Source organism: Engystomops pustulosus, chromosome 8 (assembly GCF_040894005.1).
Source record: "Engystomops pustulosus chromosome 8, aEngPut4.maternal, whole genome shotgun sequence".
NCBI classification, from domain to species: Eukaryota; Metazoa; Chordata; class Amphibia; order Anura; family Leptodactylidae; genus Engystomops; species Engystomops pustulosus.
The window spans coordinates 71,861,515-71,882,899 of NC_092418.1; the positions used below are offsets into that span (position 1 = coordinate 71,861,515).

At 45.1% G+C, this 21,385-nt stretch overlaps 1 protein-coding gene across 4 annotated transcripts in view; it reads right to left on the reverse strand.

The window, feature by feature from the left end:
* The window catches only part of LOC140075372 (aldehyde oxidase 1-like), a 152,418-nt gene extending 138,622 nt beyond the window's left edge, over nt 1-13,796 (reverse strand). For 2 of the 4 annotated variants that reach the window (XM_072121172.1, XM_072121170.1), the window contains exon 1: nt 13,669-13,796. In XM_072121172.1, coding sequence (XP_071977273.1) covers nt 13,669-13,722 — 54 coding nt within the window. In that variant the 5' untranslated portion in view covers nt 13,723-13,796. The remainder of the gene's footprint in view (nt 1-13,668) is intronic. The other 2 variants (XM_072121174.1, XM_072121173.1) reach the window with 2 other exon arrangements.
* Between the last annotated feature and the right edge of the window lie 7,589 nt (nt 13,797-21,385).

Sequence of the window (21,385 nt, forward strand, 5' to 3'; positions counted from 1 at the left end):
TGGGTCGCCACGATTATGAAAAGACCTAATTTATATAGATTTTTTAGTTTTTCCCATTTTTACTGAATAAAAATTAATTTGGCAAAAATGTTGTTAATTTTAGCATCGCTGTCTTTCATATGCATAACTTTTTTATTTTTCTCCTCACAAATCTGTTAAAGGGCTTATTTTTGCGAGAACTGTTGTTTTTTTTAAGGGGCTTATTTTAGAGTGCATAACATTTTTTAAATCCTTTTTAGAGCATTTTTAAATTAAAAAGTATTCATTAAAAATGATCTTTTTTCGGATCTGTTTTATTATACAGATTGTTACGGACCTGGCAATATCAAATATGTGTTTTTTTTGTGTTTTTTATACTTTATTAAGTGTTTTTATGGGAAAGTGACATTTTAGGGGCTTATATTTTTTTGTATTTATTTTTTATTCATTCTAATTTGTAGTGTTTAGCGTTTTTACATGTTTTTACTTATACTTACTTGAACTTGAAGCAGCGATGCTCTGCTCTACAGCAGTGCTCAGTACACTGCTCTACAATACTGATGCATGCTCAGACAGTTTACAGTCAGACCAGGAAAGGGTCTGACTGCCAGGGAGATCGGGCAGCTCCGGGGCACATGGCAGTCCTCGGAGCTGATCAGAAGTGGATCGGATCCTCCGGGAAGCAGCACGGGGGATCCGATCCATAGCAGGAACACCCTTACATGCCACGGTCATGCTTGACCGCAGCGTGTAAGCGGTTAACACCCGCGATCGGAGTCGACTCCGATCGCGGTATTACAGCTGTGAGCCGGTGCCAGAAGCAGGACGTTATAGCGCGTCCCCGTGCGCTTAGCATCTAGCCGAGGGGACGTACTATAACGTCCTGGTGCGCCTAGGGGTTAAACAGCAGAAGAGGAGATTTGCCTAAATACATTGTTGTCAACATTGTGTTTACAAGACGCATGCATTAATGCTTTGTTAGCGCATGCGTTAATGTGGTGTTAAAGCATGCATTCTTTAATGTTTTGTTAGCACGTGTGTTAACATTGCAATAACGTTTGTGTTTTGTAAACGCAATGTTGACAACAATGTATGTAGGCAAGTCTCCTCTTTAGCTACTGCATTAAAAGCAACCAAAACGCAATGTGTGATCACTTGTTGAGGGATAGATAACTCCCACATGCAATATATATTCAGAGTATCTACAGAGTTAACAGAACACATGTGGATTTGCTATGTGAAATTTCCACTGGGTAAATTTGCAGCATATATCAGTAGAATTGTAGTGTATGGAATTGATGACACAAATACTGTAACAAATAAAAAACAAGTCACGGCGGGGACATGCAATGCAAAGTCTGAGCTCTTCCCCCAAATGTGGCAAAATCTCAAGTATCGTACACGGCAGAAACTATCCGATTTGGTTGTGGAATGAGTGCAGAACTGCCACAGGGGTAAATACAGCAGCCATTATGCAATAAATCCAAATACCCTTAGTGGGTAATGAATGGTCTGTGGCTCTTAATTGTTGCCAGCCCTCACAACAGGCTTAAAGGGGTATTCTCATCTGGGCATTCACATTCAGTTTCACTAATCTTCCATATATAAACATTTCTTCAATTGGATGTTATTAAAAAAAATGTTCCTGTGTGAAGAAAATTTCCTATAAACATAGCCATGTTGTCCCTTAGAACAGGGCCGGTTCTAGGCAAAGTGGGGCCCTGGGCAAAACTAAAAGTGGGTCCCCAAAATATTTTATGACCAGTCACAGTCAGCAAGAGGCTCCCTTTAGTATGGTAAAACAAACTGTAATATGGGAGAATTTTATAGGAGATAGATAAATGATAGGGAGATTTATGGGCAGCATGGTGGCTCCGTGATTAGCACTACAGCCTTGCAGCGCTGGTCAACATCTGCAAAGATTTTGTATGCCTGTGTCTGCGTGGGTTTCCTCTGGGTCCTCCGGTTTCCTCCCACACTCCAAAAAATTACTGGTAGGTTGATTAGACTGTGAGGCCCATTGGGGAGAGGGACCGATATTTTCTGAAAGCAGACACTTGCCCCATTTTCAAAATTGCATCAAAAATTTTATAAACATAGGCGCCTTCATGCAATTTTGATTCAAATTGAAACATTAAATTTGAAGTATTAAAAATACTTAAAATTTGACTTTGATGGCAAAAAATTTGATCCAAACATGGACATTTGTAGAGTTCACAAATGTGCCCTATTGATATGTTCACATGAATAAATCCACATAATATCATTAAAACTGTAATAACTAGATATCTGCTTTTCAGCTACACATTTTTAGACAGTCACAACCTGCAAAATATATCAATAAAACAGAATAAAAAGTAAAAGCGCCATAAACCTATATCATTTTGAAAGCAGACAACCAGGCGATGCATTTGGCAATTAACATTCAAAATTTCATCTAAAATATGTACAAATCCAGATACTTATATAAAGAAAATCTAGTTTCCTAAAACAGTATCACAAAATAAAAGGGAATAAGAGAGAAAGGGCCACATTTATCACTTTGTGCGCCTAAGTGTAGTAGTTGCACCTAAATTCTGGCGCACTGTTTTACAGAATTATCACAAGCTACAACCATCTGTTATAAGTTAATTTCCTGCCTCTTATTAATCACTTTACTTTAACATAGTTTAGGCGCAATTTTGGCGCAATGTTAGATTCAGGCACTTACATGTGATCCTGCTACAAGCTCCTCTCTGCTTCTTCCACATCCCAGAATGAGAATGACCCTAACAGCAGCACCCAGGTGTGTGACACCCAGCACCCAGTGACCTCCTCAGCAGGGGCTTCTCCTGGAGGGGATCCCCCAGTGCTGGTGTCCTGCTGCACCCCTGTAATTCTGCTCAGTCCCCTCTGAAACACTGGTGATACTGTGCAGAATTACATGGGGGACACTTGTCAGTACTATGTGCAACATTCTGTAACGTTCTCTTCTCTCTTGCTGTGAGCTCAGGATTCTGCAGAATGTTTTGTAAATAGAAGATGATGAACTGTAAATAGAGTCTGCAGCTCCTGTCTGCAGAGTATCTCATGTCTGTATTATATGTTCTAGTGTCTGCAGAGCATCTCATGTCTGTATTATATGTACTAGTGTCTGCAGTGTCTGGCTGATCTTTGCTGCTAGAAATGAGCTGTTCTGCAAAGGAGCTCAGTGCTTTCTTCTCAGTTAACGCCACCTTCGGGCTGGAGTGTTTTTGCGCCAGTTTTTGCGCCTAAATTAAAAGTCGCAAATGATGAATATCATTAGGCACAGCAAAATATCTGGATTGCTAGGATAAATGAGGGAAAGCTGGTTATTTTTGCTGCGCAGCTAATTTGCCGTTTAGTCGCAAAAATAGCACAAAAACGGTGCGCCTGAATGAAAAGGCGCAAAAACAACAGAAAAAAACGATTGATACATGTGGCCCAAAGTGTTTTCTTAGATAGTTCTGCATAGAGAAGGGTTAAAACCATGACTATTAGTTGATATTATCCCTTCTCAAAATGTAGTAACATATAAAGTGAATATTTCCATTATCTGTGAGGTGCAGCAGCTCCTGTGTGCAGCAAATGCTCCCTGCAGCCTGATGGCTAAGAATCTGGATTTGGGGGGTTTAATTTCAGGGGGCTGTATCTCTGGCTCTGTGACACATAGAACCTTACTTCCTTTTTCCTATGAAAGAAGAGAGTCTCCTCTTTTATATGCATCTAACTTTGTGTTTCTAAAATGTAGAAAAACGGAGATATTAACTGTTAAACTGCAGTTGGGAGTGATTTTTATATATAAAAATGGCACCTGATGGTCTCACTTTAAACCTGAATATCTCTGGATCCATAGCACCTAGAAACAAAATTCAAGATTCATTTGAAAGAAGAGATTCTCCCCTTTCTCCCAGGGGCCCTGGGCAATTGCCACCTTTGCCTACCCATAGCGCCGGCCCTGCCTTAGAAACGAGATAGCTTCCTCGGTTACGACCACGTCACACTCTGGCAGCGGTGGCCAGACATGCGCTATAGAGTCCTGCCGGACCACCAGGATTCAGCAATCATTACTACAGTACTGGAGTAGGACCTGCAGTAACTCCCGGACATTTCATATACAAAAACTTTTTGTTTATCTGTGCAATCTCTCAGGCAGAGGTGGCCGTATCCGGGGAAGCCATCTCGTTTCTAAGGGATAAAATGACTACATTTATGAGAAATTATCTTCACACAGGAACATTTTTTTTAATAACATCTAATTGAAGAAATGTTTATATATGGAAGATTTATCAAACTGAAATGTAAATACCCAGACGAGAATACCCCTTTAAGTCATCATGGAAAATGTTTCACCAGATTTTTGCCAGCAGCGACCCTGCTGTGTTTATGCCTCATATAGAGTTTCTTATAAGACATCACTTAACTATGCAGTTGGCAATTTATGTTGCAATCAGGACTGATTGAGACATACCATCCTTTTTTTGCTCTGTATTAACATTGATTCATTTCAATATATATCTTAACAGGAGAGGGTTACAAATTTACCAACAGTACATTTACTCTAACTACAATGAAGTAGATCTCTGACAGTGTATAAATTGCCCTGTCACATTTGTTAAGGGTTTTAGACATGTTTTTTAAGGGGTGTGAACTCTGGAAAGGACATTAATAGAGATGAGCGAACATACTCGTCCGAGCTTGATGCTCGTTCGAGCATTAGCGTACTCGAAACTGCTCGTTGCTCGGACGCATACTTCGCCCGCTCGAGAAAATGGCTACATTTATGAGAAATTATCTTCACACAGGAACATTTTTTTTAATAACATCTAATTGAAGAAATGTTTATATATGGAAGATTTATCAAACTGAAATGTAAATACCCAGACGAGAATACCCCTTTAAGTCATCATGGAAAATGTTTCACCAGATTTTTGCCAGCAGCGACCCTGCTGTGTTTATGCCTCATATAGAGTTTCTTATAAGACATCACTTAACTATGCAGTTGGCAATTTATGTTGCAATCAGGACTGATTGAGACATACCATCCTTTTTTTGCTCTGTATTAACATTGATTCATTTCAATATATATCTTAACAGGAGAGGGTTACAAATTTACCAACAGTACATTTACTCTAACTACAATGAAGTAGATCTCTGACAGTGTATAAATTGCCCTGTCACATTTGTTAAGGGTTTTAGACATGTTTTTTAAGGGGTGTGAACTCTGGAAAGGACATTAATAGAGATGAGCGAACATACTCGTCCGAGCTTGATGCTCGTTCGAGCATTAGCGTACTCGAAACTGCTCGTTGCTCGGACGCATACTTCGCCCGCTCGAGAAAATGGCATCTCCCGCCGTTTTGCTTTTTGGCGGCCAGAAACAGAGCCAATCACAAGCCAAGAGACTCTGCACTCCACCCAGCATGACGTGGTACCCTTACACGTCGATAGCAGTGGTTGGCTGGCCAGATCAGGTGACCCTGGAATAGACTAGCCCCTGCCTGCGCTGCTCGGATCATTCTGTGTCTGGATGCCGCTAGGGAGAGAGCTGCTGCTGGTCAGGGAAAGCGTTAGGCTGTTCTATTAGAATAGTTTTAGGCAGGAGTGATTCTACAAGAACCCAACAGCCCTTCTTAGGGCTACAATAATGTTATACTTTTTTTTTTTTTATTTGCTTGTGGCTGGGCTTGCTGGCACTAGTAGTGCAGCTAGTACCATACTGTGAGGAATTTGCTGGGAGACCTGCAACCGTTGTGTTTAGCTCTTAGTGACACCTATATCCACCTCAAACACCGAAGTGGGATAATTTATTAGGGGTTTGAGTAGAATTAGGCAGAGTCTGCTGATTTTTTTTTTTTTTTAGCTGTATTTCATTTTATAGCTCAAACTCATCTTGCAAAGCAGTGTGCTCTCATTGTAGGCTACAAAATAGCCATAGGAGAACCCCAACGGCTTACTTAGGCCTACAATAGCGTTATATTTTCCTTTTTTTTGTTTGCTTGTGGTTGGGCTTGCTGGCACTAGTAGTGCAGCTAGTACCATACTGTGAGGAATTTGCTGGGAGACCTGCGACCGTTGTGTTTAGCTCTTAGTGACACGCATATCCACCTCAAACACCGAAGTAGGACAATTTTTTTTTACCTTTTATTTCATTTTATAGCTCAAACTCATCTTGCAAAGCACAAAATCCAGTTGTGTGCTGTCAGTGTAGGTTAGAAACTAGCCATAGCAATAGGATAGCATCGTTTTGTTAAAAAAAAATAAAAAACTAAAAAAAAATAAACACAAATTTTTTTTTTTTTCAAGTTTACACTTTAATTTGGAAAATGTTTAACCCGAGGGCTAGGGGTAGAGGACGAGGGCGTGGATGTGGGCGTCCAACTACTGCAGGGGTCAGAGGCCGTGGTCCTGGGCGGGGTGAGACACCACCTGCTGATGGGGGAGCAGGGGAACGCCGCAGAGGTACACTCCCTAGGTTCATCATGTCTCAAGTTACTGGGACTCGTGGTAGAGCACTGTTGAGGCCAGAACAGTGCGAACAGGTGATGTCGTGGATTGCGGACAATGCTTCTAGCCATTTGTCCACCAGTCAGTCTTCCACGCAGTCCACCCATGTCACCGAAAACGGCACTCCTCCAGCTCCTCCACCTCAGCCTCCTTCCCCCCAGTCTGCCCCCTCCCACCAAAATTTGGCATTTGAACCGGCATACTCTGAGGAACTGTTTTCTGGACCCTTCCCACAGTCACAAACCACTTGTCCTGCTGCTGCTGAGCCATTTTCCGATGCCCAGGTTTTCCACCAGTCGCAGTCTGTGGGTGATGATGACATTATTCACGTAGTGGAAGAAGTGTGTAAAGAGGTGTCGGACGATGAGGAGACACGGTTGTCAGACAGTGGTGAAGTTGTTGTCAGGGCAGGAAGTCCGAGGGGGGAGCAGATTGAGGGATCGGAGGATGATGAGGTGACAGACCCAAGCTGGGTTGATAGGCCGGGTGAACACAGTGCTTCTGAGACGGAGGCGAGTCCTATAGCAGAACAGGTTGGAAGAGGCAGTGGTGGGGCCAGACGGAGAGGCAGGGCCAGAGCTGGTGCATCAGCGCCAAATGTTGCCCGTAGTCAAGCTCCCGTGGCAAGGGCTAGATTTTCAGAAGTCTGGAGGTTCTTTAAAGAAACACCGGATGACCGACGGACTGTGGTGTGCAACCTTTGCCAAACCAGGATCAGCAGGGGTTCCACCACTACTAGCTTAACTACCAGCAGTATGCGCAGGCATATGAATGCTAAACACCCCACTCAATGGCACCAAGCCCGTTCACCTCCTGCCGGGCACACCACTGCTCCTTCCCCTGTGTCATCTGCTAGTCAGCCTCTTGCCCAGGACCCCGGCCCAAACACCTCCCGTGCGAAAACCCCATCTTCGCCTCCACGATCCTCCACAGCATCCACCAGCGTTCAGCTCTCCATACCCCAGACGCTGGAGCGCAAAAGGAGGTATAGCGCAACCCACCCACACGCCCAAGCCCTCAACGTCCACATCTCCAAGTTGCTTAGCCTGGAGATGCTGCCCTATAGGCTGGTAGAGACCGAGGCCTTTCGAAACCTCATGGCGGCGGCCGCCCCTCGATATTCGGTCCCCAGCCGCCACTACTTTTCCCGATGTGCCGTCCCAGCCCTGCACAAGCACGTGTAAGAGAACATCCTCCGTGCCCTGACCAACGCCGTTTCTGACAAGGTCCACCTGACCACGGACACGTGGAAGAGTGCTGCCGGGCAGGGCCACTATATATCGCTGACGGCACATTGGGTTAACTTGGTGGAGGCTGGGACCGAGTCTGACCCTGGGGCTGGTCATATACTGCCGACGCCGAGGATTGCGGGGCCTACCTCGGTCCAGGTCTCAAAGGCCTACTATGCCTCCTCCTCCTCCCACCCCTCCTCCACCTCCTCCTCTGAATTACCATCCGTGGGCATGGCGCCATCAGTCGGTAGCTCTAGGCACAGCAGCAGTGCCATCGCTAAGCGACAGCAGGCGGTGCTCAAACTGCTGAGCCTAGGCGATAAAAGGCACACCGCCCAAGAGTTATTACAGGGCATCACGGTGCAGACTGATCGGTGGCTGGCACCGCTGAACCTGAAGCCAGGCATGGTTGTGTGTGACAACGGCCGTAACCTGGTGGCAGCTCTGCAACTCGGCAGACTGACACATGTGCCATGCCTGGCCCATGTGTTAAATCTCATAGTTCAGCGTTTCCTCAAGACATACCCCAATCTGTCTGATTTGCTCACGAAGGTGCGCCGCATCTGTGCGCATTTCAGGAAGTCTAGCACAGATACTGCCACTCTCAGGGCAGTGCAGCGCCGCCTCCAACTGCCCGCTCACCGACTGTTGTGCGACGTGCCCACGAGGTGGAATTCAACACTAACCATGTTATCCAGAGTTTACCAGCAGCGCAGAGTGATTGTAGACTGCCAGATGTCAACTTCCACCAGAACTGGTAGTCAGGTCAGTCAGCTTCCTAAAGTCTACAATGAGGAGTGGACGTGGATGTCTGATATCTGTCAGGTGCTGAGTAACTTTGAGGAGTCAACACAGATGGTCAGTGGTGATGCCGCCATCATCAGCCTCACCATCCCGCTGCTTGGCCTGTTGAAAAACTCTCTGGTCAGCATGAAGTCGGAAGCTTTGCGCTCGTCACAAGAGACGGGGGAAGAAGATTCCCTTGTTGATAGCCAAAGCACCCTTAGGTCTGTTTCTCAGCGCATATCGGAGGAGGTGGAGGAGGATGAGGAGGAAGAGGAGGAGAATGTTGGCGAGACACAAGAGGGGACCATTGTTCAGTCCTTCACTGTTCAGCATGTATGGGCAGAAGAAGAGGAGTTGGAGGAGTTGGAGGAGGAGGAAATGGACAGTCAGGCCAGTGAGGGGAGTGAATTCTTGCGCGTTGGGCCTCTAGCGCATATGGCAGATTTCATGTTAAGCTGCCTATCCCGTGACCCTCGCGTTCAAAGAATTTATTCCAGCACCGATTACTGGGTATTCACTCTCCTGGACCCACGGTACAAGCAAAATCTTTCCACTCTCATCCCTGGAGAGGAAAGGAGTGGGAGAATGCATGAATACCAGCAGGCCCTGGTGCACAAGCTGAAACAGTATTTCCCTTCTGACAGCGCTAGCGGCAGAGGGTGTACTTCTGCGGGACAAGTAGCGAGGGAGAGGAGGCGACCAGGCAGCTTGTCCAGCACTGGCAGGCGTACGCTTTACAAGGCTTTGCCAGTTTTATGTCACCCCAGCAAGACACTGTCACCTGTCCCCAGTCTCGGCAGAGTAGGGCTGATCTTTACAGAAAGATGGTGAGGGAGTATGTAGTTGACCATACCATCGTCCTAAATGATCACACAGCTCCCTACAACTACTGGGTTTCAAAGCTGGACATGTGGCATGAACTGGCGCTGTACGCCTTGGAGGTTCTTGCCTGCCCTGCTGCTAGCGTGTTGTCTGAGCGGGTTTTCAGTGCAGCTGGTGGCATCATCACCGATAAGCGTACACGCCTATCGACTGACAGCGCTGACAGGCTAACGCTTATCAAGATGAATAAAGCCTGGATTTCTCCGCATTTCCATTCTCCACCAGGTGAAAGAAGCTGAACCTGAATAATGTATGCACTCCTCCTCCTCATTGTCCTCCTTCTCCTTTTCTTTGTACACTAAAGCAGAGGAAACTGGCTATTTTTTTGCCAGGGCCAACTGGCTCTGGCTATAGTACTCTATGTATTTAATTTTTCTGGAGGGCCAACTACCCTGTCCTCTGTTTTAAATAATTTTTGGAAGTGCCACATACAGGCACTCAATCTATGTAATTTTTCTGGAGGACCAGCTACCTGCTCCTCTGGTTTGAAAACTTTTTTGGACTGCCACATACAGGCACTCAATTTATTTAATCTTTTTGGAGGACCAGCTACCTGCTCCTCTGCTTTGAAAACTTTTTTGGACTGCCACATACAGGCACTCAATCTATGTAATTTTTCTGGAGGACCAGCTACCTGCTCCTCTGGTTTGAAAACTTTTTTGGACTGCCACATACAGGCACTCAATTTATTTAATCTTTTTGGAGGACCAGCTACCTGCTCCTCTGCTTTGAAAACTTTTTTGGACTGCCACATACAGGCACTCAATCTATGTAATTTTTCTGGAGGACCAGCTACCTGCTCCTCTGGTTTGAAAACTTTTTTGGACTGCCACATACAGGCACTCAATCTATGTAATTTTTCTGGAGGACCAGCTACCTGCTCCTCTGGTTTGAAAACTTGTTTGGACTGCCACATACAGGCACTATCCAAATTAAATTGTCTCCATAGCAGCCTCCACACGTCGTCTTTTTAGCTGCCTTCACACGTTGTCTCCATTGCTACCTCCACACGTCATCGCCATAGCTGCCTCCAAAAGTAGTCCATATAGCTGCCTCCATACATGGTCCCCTTATCAAACGAGCTGTGTCAGGCAGAATTTTGGATTGTTTTCATGGCTTCCATGTTAACTTTGTCGCCACCCTGCTGTGTAATCCACAAAATATACTGGCAAACTTTTATCATTTACCAATATTATTTCAGCGCTTCTTGCGCATCTGTTTACATTCCCCTCACCCGCCAGAACCCAAACTTATAAGAACACTACTACACTTGATCTTATACAAAAGGTTCTTAGAAGTGCTGTTTGGGGAGTAGCCTAGAGACAGGGGCTTGGATTGGCGAAAGCTCGCCTGGCAGCTGAGCGCCAGCTCCATCCCAAGATCCAACTAACATAGTTTTAACTGCAGCACCTTTAATCTACTACTAGTTCACTGCCTCCATACATCGTCCCCTTATCAAACGAGCTGTGTCAGGCAGAATTTTGGGTTGTTTTCATGGCTTCCACATCAAACTTGTTAACTTTGTCGCCACCCTGCTGTGTAATCCACAAAATATACTGGCAAACTTTTATCATTTACCGATATTATTTGAGCGCTTCTTGCTCACCTCCTTTGGTTCCTCTCTGCCACCCATTGGTTTTAAGCCATTTGGGGTATGTTGCCAAGACACTCTCTAGCCTGCCGCTGCTGCCGCTGCCTCTGCATAGTCCCCTATAGTGTCAGGGTCAATTATTGGATGTTTTAGATGCTATCTAGCCTCATTCGGTCACTCTGTCATTGCCATGCTGTTGCCCATACTTTTGGCATAATGGTGCGATTAAGCAGCCTCAGAGGCATCCATGCATGCTGCCCCTGCTGTTTCCTGTCCATTTCCGTGGTGTTTCCATCCTTTTCTGAGGTTCCCAGGTGTTTGGCCAAGCTTCCCTGTGCAGATCCTTGGTCCCCTTGAAAAATGCTCGAGTCTCCCATTGACTTCAATGGGGCTCGTTATTCGAGACGAGCACTCGAGCATCGGGAAAAGTTCGTCTCGAATAACGAGTACCCGAGCATTTTAGTGCTCGCTCATCTCTAGACATTAACCCTTTAAGGACGCAGGGTTTTTCGGCTCATTTCTCGCTCTCCAACTTCAAAAATCCATAACATTTTCATTTTTACGTGTACAGACCTGTGTGAGGGCTTATTTTGTGTGTAACAAATTTTACTTTCCCGTAATGTTATTTATTTTAACATGCCGTGTACTGCAAAGCTGAAAAAAAATTCCAAATGTGGAAAAATTACACGTTCTTGTGGGCTCAGTTTTTACGACTTTCACTCTTCGCTCCAAATAACACGCCTACTTTATTCTTTGGTTCGGTGCAATCGCGGTGATACCAAATTTATATAGGTTTTATTGTGTTTTAATACATTTTCAAAAATTAAACGAATGTGTACAAAAAAGAAAAAAAAATTTTTGCCATCTTCTGACTCTAATAACTTTTTCATATTTTGGCGCACGGAGATTTGTCAGGGGTCATTTTTTGCGAAATGAGGCGTTGTTTTCATTGCTACCATTTTGAGGTCTGTGCAACATTTTGATCATTTTTTATTTCATTTTTTTATGTAAAAAGGTGTAAAAGTCGCATTTCGGTCATTTGGGCGCCATTTCCCGCCACGAAGGTCACCGCCGCCCGTAACTGTTTTTATATTTTGATAGATCGGGCATTTTGGGACGCGGCGATACCTAATATGTTTGTGATTTTTACTGTTTATTATGTTTTATATCCGTTCTAGGGAAAGGGGGGTGATTTGAATTTTTATATTTTATTAATTTTTTTTATTTTTTAAACTTTTTTTTAAATTTTTTTTTCACTAGCTTTTAGACCATCTAGGGTACATTAACCCTAGATAGTCAGATCGCGGCTACCATATACTGCAATACTTCTGTATTGCAATATATGGCATTTTTGCGGCACATTCATTACAATGAGCCACTGGCTCATTGTAACGAATCTGCAGATGCCAGATAGTCTCGGGTCAAACGAAGACCCGAGGCTACCATGGCAACCGATGAAGTTCGGGGGCGTGGCGATCGTAAAAAAGATGGTGGCGCAGGTGCATGATTTAAAGCATGCTTAAATTATCTCACCGTCTATCTGTTTGTTAAATATAGCAATATTGTCCCTATAAACCAATACAGGTGAACCCTTTCAGTGGTCCCTTTCAAGGATAATCTATTTAGATCTGACCTTCCAACATTAACTATATTTGTAATTGTTGGCCTATATTATACATAAAAATGTTTAACATTTTTTATGATGACTATTTGCATATTTTTAATTAAGAGTCATTTTAAATATAGAAAGGTCAAATTATGACCTTGTGTATTGTGGGGTGTTTTTAGGTATGTTTCAAGGAGCATGTATACTTTTTTGTGTTAATAATAAAAATGTAAATTGTAAATTGTGATCAACACGATGTTAAAAATCACAGAATGCGATTAATAAAATAAACCATACATATTTATGATTTAAAACAAATTAAATGAAATTTTTAAAAAATGCAAACAAAAGAACATAGAACACGGAGATATATATATCACAGCATAAAAAGACTATGTTAAATTAGGGACATACATAAAACAGGGTCTATATGAATACACCAGTACCAAAAAAAAAAAAAAAAGATAAATGTCCCCCATGGAAGGCAATAGGGACCTGCCAAAAATAACAAAAATGTTTTCTAACCCACGTTGAAGCCTTCAGTTTTTTTTGCAGACTTGGAATGTGATCAGTTCTAAGGTTTACATTGTTCAGCTACGCTGTTACATGCACAACTGCAAAAAAATTGGGCTACATACAGTACATGATTAGTAGAAGTTAAATCCCAGACATGCTTGGACAATAACCAGTAAATACATTTAGGTTTTTTTTTTAAGTTAAAAGTGCTGGTTTTAATTAAGTTTGCGATGCAGCTTATAAAGAAAAAGCTCTTTTATTAATTCCAAACTATAGGAGTTGGCATACAATCCAAATATACCATCCCTATGCTTCGAATATCATTTTATGGAAAACATTGTATAATTTATTTCCAATACTGTGTAAAATTTAGCAAGTCATAAAATATGATTCTGATCAGAGACATTAGTACTTTAAAGCTGGATTGACAAATGCAGTTTTTGAGCTACATTCTACCAATACCATTGTGATTTCCAAATTCTTTTAAATGACCTTATTTTTCTGATCTAAGATACTTACTATAAAAATTGCAACAATAAGGAAAGTGACCCATTCAAATATAAACATACCTTTTTCCCATTCACAAAGAAAACCAATTTTTCCGAGGTCTTTTTTTGAGACATCTTTGGAAGTCTGTGGCGCTCGGCAGACAAGTCTTCACCAAACTATTTCCCAACAGTAGCAAGGCGTATTATAGATGACGAAGGAGCCTGGGGCTGACATGGAGAATTGTTTTCAGCTTGTAAACTCACCAAACAGGTCATCATATTTCATGAGCCAGCAAATGTCTTCTACAGAGCATACCTGATGTTATAAGAACTAATTGTGAATTAATAGTTTGGGGGTAAAATATCTTATCTTTTACCCAGTGTAAAAAAAAACCCTTACTAATGATCCGATTATTCACATGTAGTTTTATTAAACAGAAAATCTAATTCATATATCAGGATAACTATTATGTGGTCACAGCTCATTTCTAAACCTTCAAGAATTCAAGCTAAGGCCCCTTCCACACTTGCATTTTTCACACGCGTGTTCTGCGTGTTCTTTTGACGCGTGGAACTTGCATTGCACTCTGACCCATTGTAATCAATGGGTCTTTTCAGACTTGCATTTTCTTTCACTCACATGCACGTTTTTTTTAACGCGTGTTTAAATCTCAGCATGCTCTACTTTTGCAGTCACGCACGTGAAAAACGCACCATACAAGTCTATGGAGATGCATCAAAAACGCATCACACTCTGAGACACATGCAAGTGCAATGCGTTTTTCACACATCAATTGACTGCAACGCAAGTGTGGAAGGGGCCTAAGGGCTCATACATATAAACCTGTGCAGCCCTTGGAAGTGGACAGGAGCCCCTGCATTATATAGATATACAGTATAAGTACATCCTGTCTGTTGAAAGAACAGCCACATCGGAACTGTAATAGTTAATACAGCTCCAGCATGGCTGCCTACGCTGCAAATGGGACATCCTTGCATTATATTGTTATATAATGCAGAGACTCCTATCTACTGCAGCCCCCACTCAGGGTCTGATTAAAACTCCCGTGGGCCCTGGGCTGTATGAATATTACAGCTCCTACAAGTCTGTAATTCACTTCCTACATATAGTACTAGAATGAAGCTCCTTGGGGAATGGAGCATATGTGCCTTCTGTCTGATTGCAATCTGTGGTTTCAGGACCTTTCTTTGGAGGACCTTGAAAGTTCCTGAAATGGCTCATGTGTATTGAAAGGAGGAGCCAATATGCAAGTGTTTTTTATGGATGAAGACCTTTCTCATGAGAGAAGTGTCCCTTCTCATGAGATCCAAGTGTTATGCATGTAAACAATGAAAACCACATGGTTCTTGTTACCGATCATAGCCTTTAAGTTGTTTTTTTTAAAACAACTCAAATACGGGGTCTGAATCTGGTGTGAAAGCTCAGAAATTCATTAATCTGACCCCAGGGGGTCATTTATCTTAGGTTGTTCTCTTTTTTTCTTTTATATTTGCAACTTTTTTGGAACATTTGTAAATCTGTGCCGTTGGTCAGGAAGAGAAGTTCTCCTTATGGAGAGTTTGCCAATTAAGGCCGCCTTAAAGGTATATGGAGACTTCTAGCCATTGATGCTCCACTATAAGATTCTGGGAAATATGCACATTTTTTTTCCAGGGTGGGAAAGGAAAGGCAATTCCTCCTTTGTGCCTAAATTTGGGATTTTTTCACTTGCCTAGCAAAGTTAGCTGCACAAGAATTTTTCAGCAGATAATAAATCCAGCCCCGATCATGGGTAAGAAAATCTTTAGAAGAAGTTGCAACTTTTGTACCACTTTTTAATAGGTCACATAAACCCCACAGACTCAGCTGCCTGATATATAAACCTCTAAGATAAATCAAACAACTCCAAAATGCAGAACAAACAAAAAAATACATTAACAATAGAGATGAGCGAACATACTCGTCCGAGCTTGATGCTCGTTCGAGCATTAGCGTACTCGAAACTGCTCGTTGCTCGGAAGAATACTTCGCCCGCTCGAAAAAATGGCAGCTCCCGCCGTTTTGCTTTTTGGCGGCCAGAAACAGAGCCAATCACAAGCCAGGAGACTCTGCACTCCACCCAGCATGACGTGGTACCCTTACACGTCGATAGCAGTGGTTGGCTGGCCAGATCAGGTGACCCTGGGATAGACTAGCCGCTGCCCGCGCTGCTCGGATCATTCTGTGTCTGGATGCCGCTAGGGAGAGAGCTGCTGCTGGTCAGGGAAAGCGTTAGGGTGTTCTATTAGAATAGTGTTAGGCAGGAGTGATTCAACAAGAACCCAACAGCCCTTCTTAGGGCTACAATAACGTTATACTTTTTTTTTTTTGTTTGCTTGTGGCTGGGCTTGCTGGCACTAGTAGTGCAGCTAGTACCATATTGTGAGGAATTTGCAGGGGGACTTGCCACCGTTGTGTTTAGCTCTTAGTGACACACATATCCACCTCAAACACCAAAGTGGGAAAATTTATTAGGGGTTTGATTTCAATTAGGCACAGTCTGCCATTTACTTTTTATTTTACGTTTATTTTTTCATAACTCAGCGTCATCTCATCTGGCATAGCAGTGTGCTTTCATACTTGGCTAGAAAATAGCCAAAGGAGAATCCAAACGGCTTACTTAGGCCTACAATAGCGTTATATATATTTTATTTCTGGTTGATCTGCTGGTGGCTGTCCTTGCTGCAGTGCATCTACTAGCCAATTGTGAGGAATTTGGAGTGAGACTTGCGACCGCTGTGTTTAGCGCTTAGTGACGCACATATCCATCGCAAAGACCGAAGTGGGAAAATTTATTAGGGGTTGGATTTCAATTAGGCACAGTCTGGCAGTTTCTTTTTATTTTACGTTTATTTTTCATAACTCAGCGTCATCTCATCAGTGTGCTTTCATACTTGGCTAGAAAATAGCCAAAGGAGAATCCAAACGGCTTACTTACGCCTACAATAGCGTTATATATATTTTATTTCTGGTTGATCTGCTGGTGGCTGTCCTTGCTGCAGTGCATCTACTAGCCAATTGTGAGGAATTTGTAGTGAGACTTGCGACCGCTGTGTTTAGCGCTTAGTGACGCACATATCCCTCGCAAAGACCGAAGTGGGAAAATTTATTAGGGGTTGGATTTCAATTAGGCACAGTCTGGCAGTTTCTTTTTATTTTACATTTATTTTTTCATAACTCAGCGTCATCTCATCTGGCATAGCAATGTGCTTTCATACTTGGCTAGAAAATAGCCATAGCAATAGGATAGCATCGTTTGGTTTTAAAAACTAAAAAACACAAAAAAAAACAAAAAAACACAAAAAAACACAAAAAAAGTTAAAAAAAAATTAAAGTTATAACTTTCATTTTCAAAATGTTTAACCCGAGGGCTAGGGGTAGAGGACGAGGGCGGGGACGTGGGCGTCCAACTACTGCAGGGGTCAGAGGCCGTGGTCCTGGGCGGGGTGAGACACCACCTGCTTATGAGGGAGCAGGGGAACGCCGCAGAGCTACACTCCCTAGGTTCATGTCTGAAGTTACTGGGACTCGTGGTAGAGCACTGTTGAGGCCAGAACAGTGCGAACAGGTGATGTCGTGGATTGCCGACAATGCTTCGAGCAATTTGTCCACCAGTCAGTCTTCCACGCAGTCCACCCATGTCACCGAAATCGGCACTCCTCCAGCTCCTGCACCTCAGCCTCCTCCCCCCCCAGTCTGCCCCCTCCCATGAAAATTTGGCATTTGAACCGGCATACTCTGAGGAACTTTTTTCTGGACCCTTCCCACAGTCACAAACCACTTGTCCGGTTGCTGCTGAGCAATTTTCCGATGCCCAGGTTTTCCACCAGTCGCAGTCTGTGGGTGATGATGACCTTCTTGACGTAGTGGAAGAAGTGTGTAAAGAGGTGTCCGACGATGAGGAGACACGGTTGTCAGACAGTGGTGAAGTTGTTGTCAGGGCAGGAAGTCCGAGGGGGGAGCAGACTGAGGGATCGGAGGATGATGAGGTGACAGACCCAAGCTGGGTTGAGAGGCCGGGTGAACACAGTGCTTCTGAGACGGAGGAGAGTCCTCGACCAGAACAGGTTGGAAGAGGCAGTGGTGGGGCCAGACGGAGAGGCAGGGCCAGAGCAGGTGCATCAGCGCCAAATGTGTCACGTAGTGAAGCTCCCGTGGCGAGGGCTCCCGCGGCGAGGGCTAGATTTTCAGAAGTCTGGAGGTTCTTTAAGGAAACACCGGATGACCGACGGACTGTGGTGTGCAACCTTTGCCAAACCAGGATCAGCAGGGGTTCCACCACTACTAGCTTAACTACCACCAGTATGCGCAGGCATATGAATGCTAAACACCCCACTCAGTGGCACCAAGCCCGTTCACCTCCGGCCGTGCACACCACTGCTCCTTCCCCTGTGTCAGCTGATAGTCAGCTCCCTGCCCAGGACCCTGGCACAAAAACCCCATCGTCGCCTCCACGATCCTCCACAGCATCCACCAGCGTTCAGCTCTCCATACCCCAGAAGCTGGAGCGGAAACGGAAATATAGTGCAACCCACCAGCACGCCCAAGCCCTTAATGTCCACATCTCCAGATTGCTTAGCCTAGAGATGCTGCCCTATAGGCTAGTAGAGACCGAGGCCTTTCGCAACCTCATGGCGGCGGCCGCCCCTCGGTATTCGGTCCCCAGCCGCCACTACATTTCCCGATGTGCCGTCCCAGCCCTGCACCAGCACGTGTCAGACAACATCATCCGTGCCCTGACCAACGCCGTTTCTGACAAGGTCCACCTGACCACGGACACGTGGACGAGTGCTGCCGGGCAGGGCCACTATATATCGCTGACGGCACATTGGGTTAACTTGGTGGAGGCTGGGACCGAGTCTGACCCTGCGGCTGGTCATATACTGCCGACGCCGAGGATTGCGGGGCCTACCTCGGTCCAGGTCTTTCAGGCCTACTATGCCTCCTCCTCCTCCCACCCCTCCTCCACCTCCTCCTCCGAACTACCATCCGTGGGCATGGCGCCATCAGTCGCTATCTCTAGGCACAGCAGCAGTGCCGTCGCTAAGCGACAGCAGGCGGTGCTCAAACTGCTGAGCCTAGGCGATAAAAGGCACACCGCCCAAGAGCTATTACAGGGCATCACGGCGCAGACTGATCTGTGGCTGGCACCGCTGAACCTGAAGCCAGGCATGGTTGTGTGTGACAACGGCTGTAACCTGGTGGCGGCTCTGCAACTCGGCAGACTGACACATGTGCCATGCCTGGCCCATGTGTTAAATCTGATAGTTCAGCGTTTCCTCAAGACATACCCCAATCTGTCTGATTTGCTCACGAAGGTGCGCCGCATCTGTGCGCATTTCAGGAAGTCCAGCACAGATGCTGCCACTCTCAGGGCAGCGCAGCGCCGCCTCCAACTGCCCGCTCACCGACTGTTGTGCGACGTGCCCACGAGGTGGAATTCAACATTAACCATGTTATCCAGAGTTTACCAGCAGCGCAGAGCGATTGTAGACTGCCAGATGTCAACTTCCACCAGAACTGGTAGTCAGGTCAGTCAGCTTCCTCAAGTCTACAATGAGGAGTGGACGTGGATGTCTGATATCTGTCAGGTGCTGAGTAACTTCGAGGAGTCAACACAGATGGTCAGTGGCGATGCCGCCATCATCAGCCTCACCATCCCGCTGCTTGGCCTGTTGAAAAACTCTCTGATCAGCATGAAGTCGGAAGCTTTGCGCTCGTCACAAGAGACGGGGGAAGAAGATTCCCTTGTTGATAGCCAAAGCACCCTTAGGTCTGTTTCTCAGCGCATATCGGAGGAGGTGGAGGAGGATGAGGAGGAAGAGGAGGAGAATGTTGGCGAGACACAAGAGGGGACCATTGTTGAGTCCTTCACTGTTCAGCGTGTATGGGCAGAAGAAGAGGAGTTGGAGGAGGAGGAAATGGACAGTCAGGCCAGTGAGGGGAGTGAATTCTTACGCGTTGGTACTCTGGCGCATATGGCAGATTTCATGCTAGGCTGCCTATCCCGTGACCCTCGCGTTCAAAGAATTTATTCCAGCACCGATTACTGGGTATTCACTCTCCTGGACCCACGGTACAAGCAAAATCTTTCCACTCTCATCCCTGGAGAGGAAAGGAGTGTGAGAATGCATGAATACCAGCAGGCCCTGGTGCACAAGCTGAAACAGTATTTCCCTTCTGACAGCGCTAGCGGCAGAGTGCGTAGTTCTGCGGGACAAGTAGCGAGGGAGAGTAGGCGAGCAGGCAGCTTGTCCAGCACTGGCAAGGGTACGCTTTACAAGGCTTTTGCCAGCTTTATGTCACCCCAGCAAGACACTGTCACCTGTCCCCAGTCTCGGCAGAGTAGGGCTGATCTTTACAGAAAGATGGTGAGGGAGTACGTAGCTGATCATACCATCGTCCTAAATGATCACACAGCTCCCTACAACTACTGGGTTTCAAAGCTGGACATGTGGCACGAACTGGCGCTGTACGCCTTGGAGGTTCTTGCCTGCCCTGCCGCTAGCGTGTTGTCCGAGCGGGTTTTCAGTGCAGCTGGTGGCATCATCACCGATAAGCGTACACGCCTGTCGACTGACAGCGCTGACAGGCTGACGCTTATTAAGATGAATAAAGCCTGGATTTCTCATAATTTCCAATCTCCCCCAGGTGAAGGAAGCTCAACCTGAATAATTTATCCACTCCTCCTCCTCCTCATTTTCCTCCTTCTCCTCCTCTTTGTACACTAAAGCAGAGGAAACTGGCTATTTTTTGACAGGGCCCACTGGCTCTAGCTATAGTACTTTATGCATTTAATTTTTCTGGAGGGCCACCTACCCGGTCCTCTGTTTTAAACAATTTTTGGGAGTGCCACATACAGGCACTCAATCTATTCAATTTTTCTGGAGCGCCACCTACCTGCTCCTCTGGTTTGAAAACTTTTTTGGACTGCCACATACAGGCACTCAATCTATTTCATTTTTCTGGAGGGCCACCTACCTGCTCCTCTGGTTTGAAAACTTTTTTGGACTAACACATACAGGCACTCAATCTATTTCATTTTTCTGGAGGGCCACCTACCTGCTCCTCTGGTTTGAAAACTTTTTTGGACTGCCACATACAGGCACTCAATCTATTTCATTTTTCTGGAGGGCCACCTACCTGCTCCTCTGGTTTGAAAACTTTTTTGGACTAACACATACAGGCACTCAATCTATTTCATTTTTCTGGAGGGCCACCTACCTGCTCCCCTGGTTTGAAAACTTTTTTGGACTGCCACATACAGGCACTATCCAAATTAAATTGTCTCCATAGCAGCCTCCACACGTTGTCTCCATTGCTACCTCCAAAAGTCGTCCATATAGCTGCCTCCATACATCGTCCCCTTATCAAACGAGGTGTGTCAGGCAGAAATTTGGGTTGTTTTCATGGATTCCACATCAAAGTTGTTAACTTTGTCGCCACCCTGCTGTGTTATCCACAAAATATACTGGCAAACTTTTACCATTTAGGGATATTATTTCAGCGCTTCTTGCGCATCTGTTTACATTCCCCTCACCCGCCATATCCCAAACTTATAAGAACGCTACTACACTTAACTTGGTGCACGCTGGGACCGAGTCTGACCCTGGGGCTGGTCATATACTGCCGACGCAGAGGATTGCGGGGCCTACCTCGGTCCAGGTCTCAAAGGCCTACTATACCTCCTCCTCCCACCCCTCCTCCACCTCCTCCTCCTCCGAATTACCATCCGTGGCCATGGTGCCATCAGTCGGT